At 39.3% G+C, this 12,367-nt stretch overlaps 1 protein-coding gene across 2 annotated transcripts in view; it reads left to right on the top strand.

Moving 5' to 3' along the window:
- The window catches only part of POLR1A (RNA polymerase I subunit A), a 30,047-nt gene that overhangs the window by 2,123 nt on the left and 15,557 nt on the right, over positions 1–12,367 (top strand). For both annotated transcript variants that reach the window (XM_042053604.1, XM_042053605.1), the window contains exons 4-19: positions 71–178; positions 1,128–1,213; positions 1,316–1,425; positions 3,001–3,087; positions 3,750–3,852; positions 4,317–4,476; positions 5,443–5,616; positions 5,787–5,909; positions 6,694–6,921; positions 7,895–8,149; positions 8,506–8,697; positions 9,137–9,280; positions 9,718–9,901; positions 11,164–11,246; positions 11,358–11,516; positions 11,850–11,948. In XM_042053604.1, the coding sequence (XP_041909538.1) occupies positions 71–178; positions 1,128–1,213; positions 1,316–1,425; positions 3,001–3,087; positions 3,750–3,852; positions 4,317–4,476; positions 5,443–5,616; positions 5,787–5,909; positions 6,694–6,921; positions 7,895–8,149; positions 8,506–8,697; positions 9,137–9,280; positions 9,718–9,901; positions 11,164–11,246; positions 11,358–11,516; positions 11,850–11,948 (2,295 nt within the window). The remainder of the gene's footprint in view (positions 1–70; positions 179–1,127; positions 1,214–1,315; positions 1,426–3,000; positions 3,088–3,749; positions 3,853–4,316; positions 4,477–5,442; positions 5,617–5,786; positions 5,910–6,693; positions 6,922–7,894; positions 8,150–8,505; positions 8,698–9,136; positions 9,281–9,717; positions 9,902–11,163; positions 11,247–11,357; positions 11,517–11,849; positions 11,949–12,367) is intronic.

Raw genomic sequence — 12,367 nt, 5'->3', positions numbered from 1 at the left:
CATCTCTTTTGGAGTTCATAGTCTCATAACTATAAAGCTATGCCAGTTTCTTTTCTTCTGTTCCTTTTAGTTTGTAGAGCAATGTGCAGATGCAACAGGCTCAGAAATTGAAGAAGAGTTAAATCGCCATGTCCAGGAAATGTTACAAAGCTCTCAAATAAGAGATCGGTGTTCTAATGTAAGTACAGTCAGTGCTTCTCCTGAGGTCTTGGGCTTTGTCCTCTTGGCAATGTGCAGAACAAAGCCTTTCTTTGACTATGTAGGTGCTGGATTTTGTCCAGGAGTTCTGACCTGTGTTATGTTTAGAGGGCTTTTTGAGGGAAATGTCTGAAATTAAACTTAAAAAGGATTTTATTTCCTGTTTGTATAACCATTGAGTTTCTGGAAAATAGGGAAATGTCTGTGTAGGGAAATGTTTTGATGGTGTAAGTTGCATATAAAAATCTGATACTGCTGTCAGTACATCACCTACAGATGTTGATACTTACCTGTATGATGCTCTGGCTGTTTTGAGTTGCAGAACACATTTTGAGAACTCCTGCATCCAGCAAACTTGCAGAATTAATTACAGTGGCATTTTTAGAAAGACTTGTGTAATTGCATTCTAATTTCCATTTAAACATAGTTTAATATGTATGGTTAGTAAAGTCAAATATGAGTGAAGAAGATGTTTAAAAATGTAACATCATCAAGCAGATTTGTTTATAAGCCAGTTTTAATTCCTTGATCACTTGTTTAAAAACTAAGCTTAAGCACTTTGTAAATCATACATTCATAAGCTGTAAAAAGAAGTGATTTTTGTCATTCTTGTACCTTCTTAAATCATCATTAGAAAAAAGCTTTAAATTCCAGTACTGACTTGAAAAATAAGGACTTTATGGAATAAATTGAAAAAGGAGGGTGGAAAGGAGGGATGTATGTCTCCAGCAAATGGGTAGATGATGAAAGAACACTACAGATCAAAGCATGAATTAATCAGTACATGGATGTGTGTGCATTGGTACTAATAATGTTCATGTTGATAGTTAATGTTAATTGTATCATGTTTAGTGAATTATTTGTGTAAGATGTTTTATTTTATTTTTATTCATATTTTTAAGGGTTTGGTTTTTTTTTTCCTTCATCAGGTCAAAAATGTGTGTGAGTGTAGAAATAAACTGATAGCACAGTTCTGGAAAGCGCACATGGGTTCAAAGAAATGCCCAAACTGCAAGTAAGTTTAATTCCATGAGGAAGTAAATAGCTGGTTTCTAGTTAAATACAGTATTTCTATTAACTTGTATCTGCCTGTCCTGTTTGGTTTTTTTCCTTTAAGATCCAGGAGATCACTGGTGCGAAAGGAGCACAACAGCAAGCTGACAGTAACCTATCCTTCCACAGTGTACCATAAGTCAGGAGAGGAAGGCATTCTGGATGAAATAGCAGGTAAAATATTTTTCTTCTACTCAAATATGTTGGCACTTCTCCCCTGCGTTTAAGGGGGAGAGATTGCTAGCAGTGAATGTGCACTTGGGACTCATTTATAAAAAATACTGATTATAACTAAACCAGTAAGCTTAGGAGTCAGAGAGAAACCAGTTCCATTAAATTTCTATTTGAGAGCCTGCTGTGCTTTGCAGCTTCAATTTCCTCTGTGTCAGGAAAAGAAGCACAACAGCATAATCTATGTCAGCTTTAGGGTGGTTTTTGGGGCAATTCATTTTTGGCAGGTAGTTTTTCTGCTGGATTTTTTAAATAGAGCAACTAGAGATAAGATTAATTAGGAGAAAGATAACCAACTTCAGAAAGAAAATGACATGAATTTCCTCTTACAGAGTAAAAGACAGAAATGAAAGTAGGTGGCACTTTCCAGGATTAATTAATCTATTGATTGAATCAATTTAAACCTCCTTTTTCCTCTTGCATCCTTGATCCTTTACACATGAGACAGAATTGAAGCAGATTTTTGTGTGTTATTTAGCCCTTAGAAAAGGCTTCCATAGACAGTTTATTTTGTTTGCTACTGTGTGATCTAAATACTAAATTAAATCTCTGGAGCTGTGGCTGAAGAAGCAAAATGGGAAGTATTCTGTATTCTGAAATGGGATGGACCACACGGTTAGGTACATTCTGCGTAGCCTGTACATGGTTAAGTCCCAAAAGGGGGTACCTTTAACCTTGGCATTGATGCATTTCTGTTTAAGGGATGGAATGTTCTTCTAGGTGAATGGAGAATTGAACTTGCAGTATGCAAAAATCTGCGTTTGTGGACCTTAGCCAGAAAAAGAATAGGAAACTGTGTGAGGTCATGGGAGAATTGCTTTTCATCAAGTTGTGTATTCTGGGACTCATGGGGCTGGCCTGCAAGAGAAGTGGAAATTGAAATCTAAAATCTCTGGCTTTGTTTTTAAAATAATTGATCTTTTTGCTTTTCAGTAGCAAAACGGTGTGTTTTCCTTCCTCTCCAATGCAGAGGTAGCCCAGACTCTAAATTATAATAGGGATGGATTGCTGGCTGGTGCTATTGTCTCCTCCAGTTGAGTATTTCATGGGAACCTTGATATCTCACTGAAGTACCTGAACCCCACTGAAAGGCTCCCCAGCTGCAGGCTGACTCTTGATTTATGTTTTGGTCAGGGGATGAGATCATTTGAAGAAAGGTTCCAGCTCACTATAAATAAAGCATAAACTTCAGATGTTAAAATGGAGTCTATTTCTGTTACTTATATTCATATTCACTAGTCACAGAAATGGTTTCTTTCTGTAGTTAATTTCATATTCCCAAAGCAAACATTTAAATGATAATTTTGATGTAGATGTCAGCCAGTATATTTTGTATGTATTTCCATTCCTTCTCTGAGCTGGAAGCACTTACCACTATTAGCAAAAAACCCCCCTTTCACAATAATCTCTTGAGGGTTTGGGGTTTTGGGTTTTTTGGTGTTTTTGTTTGGGTTTTTTGGTTTGTTTGTTTGGGTTTTTAGTAAATATTTTATTTTTATTTTCTTTTTTACTTTTCAGGTATTGATGAAAGCCAGTTAGGGAAGAGAGGATACCTGACACCAATGACTGCCAAGGAATACATCCTGGCTCTGTGGAAGAATGAAGGTAATGGTTGTGAAGAGCAAAGTCACTTTGTTTTCTGTACCTTTTAGTGGATGAAGCCAGTAACTATTCCAGTGTGAACTCCTTGTCAGATCTTTGCCTTTTGCCTTAAGGACTCCTGGCTACAAGATAGGTTTTGTGACAGGAGGAGTGGCAGCCAGTGAATGCAGAGACCTGGATTCAATTAACACTTTGATCAGTTATTTTTAAGTTGTGGCTCCCCACAGATCCCAACTGTTGTTTGCAAAGATTTTGATTTTCCTGTGGTGCTGCACCTCACAGTTACCCTAGTTAAAGCCTGAGAATGGATTTATCAGCCTCTTTTTTGAGTTGCCTGTACTCTGAATCTGTCTGCAGTTGCCAGGAAAAAACAAAGCAGTTTTGTGATACAGTCACAGTTAGTAGCCGGAAACTTTCTTCCTCTTGCTTTGCTTTTTCTTCTCTCTATAAACTATATTTCTGTCCAGAATTGTTTCTAAAATATGTGACTGAAAAGAGGGTGTCAGTTTTTTCTAAAGTATGTCTAAATGCTTTTATTTTAAACAAGCTCAATAGTGTTTAACTTAGCAGATTCTTTTGACTTGGTTGACCAAGTGCATCTGGGGGTTTGGATTCCCAAACAGTAGCAGTGAGAACGAGTTTATATATTCATTGTATCTTTTTAGGTTTCTTTCTGCATTATCTCTTCCCTGGGATGGATCCCCATGAAAGTTCAGGATTCAGTCCAGACATGTTTTTTTTAGATCTACTTGTGGTTCCACCTTCAAGGTAAAATTTATCCCCCCATAATTTTGTAGAAATCACAGGGTTTAGTGCATCCTTTGCAGGAGTTGGAGATCTAAACTCCTATAGCACAGACACTGGTCTGCTGAAGTGTCAGTGGAGTGTTAAAATAATAAAAATCACAGTAGTAATTGGTGATAAGTTCTATTGTAACTTCCAAATAAGTTTGTTAGAAGACTGAAATACTAATTATGGAAAAAATATATTTTAGTGTTAGTGTTTTAAATTATTATAGAATATTATAAGTGTACAGTACTGATAAAATTTCATGTTAAGGATCATTCCTCTTTTATGACTGTCCTAGTAGAATATAGGAATTTTTAAATGCCTACTGTTAGTTTGTTTGGATTAGTTTCCATGCACTGCAGATTTAGCTTAGAATGTTTTGAGGTTTGTCATGTTGCTTTTGAGTGGCTTTAATCTTCTAAAGTAACTTTGATTTGCTGTAGGTATCGTCCCGTAAATCGCGTTGGAGACCGCCTGTTCACAAATGGGCAGACTGTGAACTTGCAGGCTGTGATGAAAGATGCCCAGTTAATACGGAAGCTCTTGGTTTTCATGGCAAAAGAGCAGTGTCAGCCAATAAAAATTGCAGAAGAAATTCAAACAGTAAGAGTTGCTGGTTATCTTATTCTTTGCTTTTTTGGATGTGTGGGTCGAGTTCAGGTAGGCTCCTGCTTAAGCTGTGCCAGTAACAATTTTTGACTGAGCTGTTGGAGCATCTGCTGGTGGAGAAGTTCTCCATTCTCCATAGCTTCCCCCCCCCCCCCCGACCCTTTTCTACCTGGTGCAAAGGAAAAAAAAATTTTGCTCAGATTCTCTTAGTCATGGTTTTTGGTATTAGATTCCTGTACGTGAGACATAACAGGCTCCTGTTTCTGGAGAATTAAATCTGTACAGCACAGCCAGCTCACAATAAAACTTTGCCAACATCTCATCACATGAAAAGAAGGGAAAAAAGCCACTGTAGCTTCTAAGCCTAGTGGAGCCAGTTGTGATTGTGTTTCTTTTTTGACAATTGATGTCTAAGTAGAACCCAAAATTTCACAAATAACATTAATTAGTAACAACGCTTGTCTGCTTTTGACAGTTCACATAGTTGTATAGTGTAAATAATAATGTATGTCAGCTTGCCTCATTCCATGTTTGTTCAAAAGTTATATCATTAAGAGGTCTTTGACACTGGACTCAGTTTCAGCTGAACTTGATTTAGATCTTAAGTGTAAAAGATCTTGGAAACATTTTTAGTTACTCAGAAAGTAGCCACTAGATGGAGATAGGTTCATAAAACGTTTGACAGGAGGTTAATGAGTTTTGGATGTGACTGCTGTAGCAGCTTTTAGACTGAAAACGAAGGGGGATGTAGGTGGTAAAAACTCTTGGATTTACATTATTTTTATCTAAGAACAGGATTTTCTAGTTACAGTGATTCCTAACCTGGACTGACTACCAGTGCAAAATAATGGTGAATGTTTCATTTGCTATGTTTAATACTGTAATTAATACTATAATTTCAGCCTAGTAAATAGAAGATATTTTTTGTTAAGTCCAAGTTTCTAATTTCTGTTTCTGTAGGAGACAGGAGGGGATAGTGAACCTCTGGACCGTTCTGTGCTGGCAACGATTCCTGGACAGAGCATTGCAGATAAGCTGTACAACGCTTGGATACGTCTCCAGAGCCATGTCAACATTGTGTTTGATAGTGACATGGACAAGCTGATAACAGAAAAATACCCTGGTATTCGTCAGGTGGGTAGGAGGTGGAGTCTTAGACAGTTAAAAAAGAGAAGCTGATGGAGTCAGAAAAAAGTGAACTATTTGTGGTTAGTAGGTGGTCATTTTCATGACACTCATCATTGCAAGAATCCATCTGGTTTTCCATACTTTCAGGTTTTAATTGTTACCTTCTGTTTCCAAAGCTGCTGGAGAAGAAGGAAGGGCTGTTCCGCAAGCACATGATGGGGAAGCGTGTGGATTTTGCTGCTCGATCCGTCATTTGCCCCGATATGTACATCGGGACCAACGAGATTGGCATCCCTATGGTGAGCATAAATAAAGGACTGTGTCTTTCTGGTGCAGCTCAGGGCTGAACTACACTGCTGACACTTGGTAGCAGTTTAGAATGTGGAGAGTTTCTGACTCGTCTGAACTCCTTCCTGGCCAGTGTTAATAAGGAAAGAGCAGTGAAGAGCGGGAAATGCTTACTGTTACAAAGCAAGAACACCACATCTGAGAAAGGGGATTTAAAAAAAAAAAAGAAAAAGCTGTACGTGCTTTATGGGATTAGGAATTGGTGCAGGCTTTAAAAGCAGATCCTGTTTCTCCTATGGTCTTTGTACAAGGTATTTTTGAGGTATTGCAGCCTTAAGAGAAGTCCATGATAATGTCACCAACTTCATCCATCGTTAAGGATTTTTAACCACATAGAGATGACACCAAGCCTGAATTTGAGCTTTTCATTATCATCATCATCTTTGAAGAAAATAATGAACCTGGTGATAATGTGCTTTTTCTCTCTATTTGTTGGCTTGTTTGCAGAATTTACATCTGTGCTTTCTTTCTTTAATTGCTAATTGAGTTCTATACTGCAGTAGAAAATAGAAAAAAGATATTGTTTCTATTCTTATTGTAGAGGATTTTAAAACAGAAATGTATTTATTTGGCATTAGAGTAGACTGAGGAGGAGATGCATTCAAGAGCTTAAAGTAATTTATGTTTGCATTGTATGAGTTAACATTTGATGCTGTTTTATCAGTGACTTTTTTTACAGTTTGAAGCCAAAATTGAACAACATGTTGTTTCTCTCCTGCTTTCCCTCCTGTCTAGGTATTTGCTACCAAACTGACTTACCCTCAGCCAGTCACTCCCTGGAATGTCAAAGAGCTGAGGCAGGCTGTCATTAATGGCCCCAAGGTCCACCCTGGGGCCTCCATGGTCATTAACGAGGACGGGTCTCGCACGGTGCTGAGTGCCACCAGCCTGACCCAGCGCGAGGCCATCGCCAAGCAGCTCCTCACCCCCTCCTCAGGGGCACCCCAGACAGGGCTGAAGATTGTGAGTATTGGCAGAGCCCTCCTCCATCTCTGGTTGGGGACGTAAGAAGTTAAATGTGATACTTTTTCAATTTCTAAATCCCGTTTTTCCATACTGGATTTTACTTTCTTCTAACATGCAGTGTGTGTCATTCAGCGTGCCAAGATGCAGAGTATTCTTAGTGGTGGCTTTGGCAGTGCTGGCTTAGCAGTTGGGCTCCATGATCTCAGAGGTCTTTTCCAACCTAATTGATCCTGTGTCAGTTGTTTCTTCTCTTATCTCCTCTAGCTTAATCAACCTTTGAAACTTCTTAACTGTATCTCCATCCCTTGCAAGAGTTGAAAACTTACTATTTAGCTGCTAGGGCAAAAGTTTTGGTGTTTAATAATGTTTTCACATTATGTATTACCCTGTCTCTCACAAAGGCTTAGCAGAGATTTGAAATTTGAGTATTTCTGTGATGTCAGTTCTTTCAGAACCCGTCTCAGAGTTAAACATAACAGTATGTAGATTGTATAAACAATTTACCATACTCCTGTTGGTAATCACTTAAGTGGATATTTGGATTTTACAAACAGAAAAATTACAATGAGACTGTTTTGAGAGCCTGTTCTAGATAAGGATATATTGTGTTGTACTCAAACCTGAAATTAAGAGATTCCCAGTGTCTGCTTCAGCTTAAGGTTATATTACTACCTTAGTCTAGGGTGTCCAGGACTGGGTGTATTGTGAGAGGTATCAATTCAGCCCAGTGGGCTTTGGATGAAGAGCTTATTGATTTGATCACTGTGGGTTGGGGGAGTTAATGGGAGGTATGTTGTTTGGTGGAGAGCAGAGGGCGTTCAGGGGCAAGCAGTCTTGATTCTCTCTGAGTTTTGCACAGAACATGAACACCAGAAAGAAGATGTTTTGGATGTGTGTGTATTTAAAGATAAATTAGTCCTTTCTGAGGCATGGCAGTGCCTTGTAGGCAGCAACCAAATCTCTTTTGCAGGTGTGTCGGCACATTAAGAACGGGGATGTGCTGTTACTGAACCGCCAGCCCACGCTTCACAGACCTTCCATCCAAGCTCACCGGGCCCGAATCCTGCCTGGGGAGAAAGTGCTGAGGCTTCACTATGCCAACTGCAAGGCTTACAATGCTGACTTTGATGGGGATGAAATGAACGCCCATTTCCCGCAGAGCGAGCTGGGCAGAGCGGAAGCCTACACCTTAGCCTTCACTGATGAACAGTACCTCGTGCCAAAGGCAAGTAAAACTGCCAGATAAATTTATTCCTACATGAAATCACTCTGGTTTGTTTATTTTGTCTAATGAGAAGTGAGGTAATTTTTAAAAAACCTATTTACTTATTTTTGAGGTTTATGTCTGTGTTCTTTCTCCACTTGTGGTTCTGTTCCTCTAAAGAAGGCCCAGCAAATCCAAACCATCTTGTAGCTTTGAATGTCAGTGTCCAGAAGAGATTCAGTAGAGAGTTGTGCTGTAATGATGAGTTCTTTACAAATTATTTAAGTACATTTATCCAGGGGGAATAATTTTGGGAGCTGGAGGCACATGACTTACTAACCCCCCATACCACCATCTTTTTCTTGTTACCTCTTCAGGATGGGAAGCCGCTTCCTGGCTTGATCCAAGATCACATGATTTCTGGAGTCAGCATGACGATCCGGGGCTGCTTTTTCACCAGACAGCAATACATGGAGCTTGTGTACCGAGGACTGACAGACAAAAAAGGAAGAATTAAAATCTTTCCTCCTGCCATTATGAAGCCACAGAGATTATGGACAGGAAAGCAGGTAGTTTATCATTTACAGGGTTAAAGAATGCTGATGGTTTCAAAGTAAGCAGAATGCTAATAATAAAAGCAGTGCTGCTTAGGGTGTTTGAAAGGCTAGATCCCATCAACACCATGTGGGTCTTGGTGTGTGTTTTTGAGCTGTGAAACCCAACAGACAGCTTTCTTATTTTTTAATTTTAATTTATCTAATTATTGGAAAAACCTTTGCTGTTTTATATTTCTGAATAATGATGTGTCTAAGCTCATTGATCCTTCAGAGGCTAGAGTAGCAAGAGGATATTCCTGCTACTTGTCAGGTTTCCAAGCTTTCAAAACTTTGCTGTCAATGGAAAGAACACATGCAGGATGCTGCTTTTTTCATCCATGCCAGATTTTGTATATTGAGAAGGGAGTATATAAAATAAATAATTCCTTCCACTCATCCTGCTTCCTTATAGGTTGTTTCTACATTGTTAATAAACATCATTCCAGACAACCATGCTCCACTGAATTTGACTGGGAAAGCAAAGATTGGTGGGAGAGCCTGGATAAAGGGACCTGCAAAAGGATTTCTGAATCTTGATTCAATGTGTGAATCTCAGGTATGCAACAACTCTGGGGGTTGGGCTGGGCTGTGTTGTATTAAAATGGCGTGAGAAATGGGGAGGGAAGCAGGGAGGTGACAAAGTTGGAAGCAGATATTTTGCAAGAAGTTACTGCCAGAAGTGGGTGATTAAAGGATAGGCCGGGGAGTCAGGAAAAACTCTCTGTAGTCCTGACTTATGTAGATTCCATCTCTTTTTGTTAGACCATGTGTCTTTATTGTCAGACTTTATAGGTGGAAAACCAGAGATGGTGTTAGAAATTTCTGCTATAAATTCTAGAAGTATAGATAATCTGACCATTTAACTGTTCACCAATATGTGAGCTTTTTAAACTTAAACCTATTTTCACATAGATTACACACAAAAACCTGTAGAGGTCATAGTAAGATCAGAATTTCTGTTTTCCTGACTCAAAGCTGTGTTCTATTATTTAGGTTATTATCAGAGATGGGGAATTACTGTGTGGAGTCTTGGACAAAGCTCACTTTGGCAGCTCTGCCTATGGCCTGGTCCACTGCTGCTATGAGATCTATGGGGGTGAAACCAGTGGGAAAGTGCTGACGTGTCTGGGGCGCCTCTTCACTGCTTACCTGCAGCTGTACAGGGGATTTACCATGGGTGAGTAACTGCAGCAGTGCAGTGCTGTAGTGCAGCACCTCCTGAGGTATAAACCAGACATTGTTGGGCGTAATACATGCTAATTCTGTTAATAAAATTTGGCAAGACTGCCCTTGAGTGGGATAGCTGCCTGCCAGCCTTTTTTTGATCTTGTTTTTTTGTTGGTGCACAGCTGGCCTTCTAAACATAAAGAGAAAACACAAGTCTTGAGTATGTCCAACAAGTTCTCTCTTTTGTCCTGCCTAGTCAAAGTTTGCACAGTCAACATGTCTTGGGTTGAAATTTTGTTTAGAGCAAAACCTTGTGTTTGCTTCTTGGAAAAATAATTATTGCATAGGAAGCAGAACAGCTGACAAAGCTGTTAAGGGGTTGTTAATCAAGTCTTGCACATCACATTCTACGGTAAAACTTTTGGTAAATGTTTGACTTTCATCACGGCTTTTCAAACTCTCACAGGAGTTACAAAGACACAGTCACCTGTTAGCAGTAGTGAGGGACCAACAGACTGCTGTGAGCAGGGAAAAGGGAAGGGCATCTTTTGGAGTGAGGAAGGGGATTGATTGACTGTAAGACACAGGACTCTTGAGAGCCAGGGTGCAAAAACTAGTTAGGAAAAGATAACAAGCCTGGGATCACTAGGCAGTTAAAACATCAGAAAAACAGAGAAGTGAGACTGGAGCAGGAGTTTGGGATTTGGTGTTTTGACACAGCCATTTTAGTGGCTGTGGCAAGACTCCTTACAAATAGCTTACAAGAGTTAGGGTTCCAGTGTTTAACCTGTTCCCTGGTCCTGTCGTCACAAGAGTCTGTATTTTTTATTTTTCTTTTTTAAAAAAGCTAAGAAATGCCAGATTGTAAAAAGTTCAGCTAATAGGAATTTTGATGCGGATGGAAGAAGAAAAGCAGTTTGACGTGACTGGTCCATAAAGCATTAGTTTGTGCAAGTGCACCAATTAAGATTTTTTCAGAGACTGTTGAAGTTAAGACTTCTTAAATTAGGCAGTTGATTTTGCACCCTCACTGCTTAGCTGATGTTGCTCTTTTTTTTTCTTATGGTGTACAGTAACTTCTCCATCCAAAAGCTACTCAGATTTTTTTCTTCTTGTCAAACTGCAGACCCTGAGTCTAACCATTATTATTAACTTTAATTGTGACTTTCTTTTCCTGACACCAGGAAAAGAAAATCCCTGACACCAGCTGTGGTTCCTTCCTTGATTCTTGTTCGGTTTAGACCATTGTATTCTGTCTCTTACCTTTAACAGGGATTGAAGATATTTTGGTTAAACCTGAAGCAGATCATAAAAGAAAAAAAATCATTGAAAGGTCGAGGCAGAGTGGTATTGAAGTAAGTCTGTTCTGCAATTTTTTTTTTCTTCCATAATGCAAAATTTTTGAAATCCTGCCTTGTTCAGTTATGCCTACTTAACACCTAAAACTTCCTATATTTTACTTTCAGGCTGTTAGAGCTGCTCTTAATTTGCCAGAAACAGCATCATGTGAGGAGGTCCAAGGGAAGTGGCAGGATGCCCATCTGTGCAAAGACCAGAGGGATTTTAACATGGTTGATATGAAGTTCAAGGAGGAAGTAAACAATTACAACAATGAAGTTAACAAGGTTGGCATCGAGGCATCTGTGCATACTAATCTTGTTTGGAGACTTTGTTATTAAGTTAGTGAATGGGGCTAAGTGGTGCCTGACTCTTCTGGAGGCTGAAGCTTTCCATCTGTCCCCAGTATGAGGCTCCACATGCTGCCTCTTCTCCTCAGCCTTGTCCCCCCTGAGTGAGAAGATGGTTTAGTATTCGAGATGCTTTTAAAATTATAAATAGCAATGTTTGTGATTACTCATTGTTTCACTTTGTTAAAGCCTTGAACAGGAATTTCTCTGGTTTATTGTTTTATTAATAATGTTTGGTTTTGTTCCCTTCACTCCCCCACAACTCTGTAGGTTTGCATGCCTCTAGGTCTCCACAGGAGCTTTCCAGAGAACAATTTGCAGTTGATGGTACAGTCAGGAGCCAAAGGATCCACTGTAAACACGATGCAGGTAATGACAGCCAGAATATACTTAGCAGCTACGTATGCTGATGTGATGTGTCCTAGAATGTAAGCTGTTGGGAAACTCTTCTGGGGATATCTAGTACCAGAGCAAGGTTTTCATTCTGGACTTTGGCATGAAAAAATGTTAGAAGAATGTAATAAAGACCTCAGTGGGTGATGGAAGAGAGTCAGTGTTTATTGTAGCCTATTTTTGAATCGCTCCTCAGTACATGAGGATTTATTGAAATAGCAGACCTGCTTTTTAGAAGGAATGCTGCAGTTTATACAAACAAACCAACTGTAGGAGAAATAACTTTTCCTGGCCTCTGTTGAAGACTGACCCTCTCCTTCTTCTGAATAGGAACAACGTTATCTTTGGTTTTGGTAGACGTGTCAAGGATACATTTTCATTTTACCTTTTGCAGC

Source organism: Corvus kubaryi, unplaced genomic scaffold (genome assembly GCF_017639235.1).
Source record: "Corvus kubaryi isolate FWS band 111438036 unplaced genomic scaffold, C.kubaryi_AGA036_p1.0 split1-131, whole genome shotgun sequence".
Lineage (NCBI taxonomy): Eukaryota > Metazoa > Chordata > Aves > Passeriformes > Corvidae > Corvus > Corvus kubaryi.
This window is presented reverse-complemented; position numbering and strand designations above follow the sequence as displayed.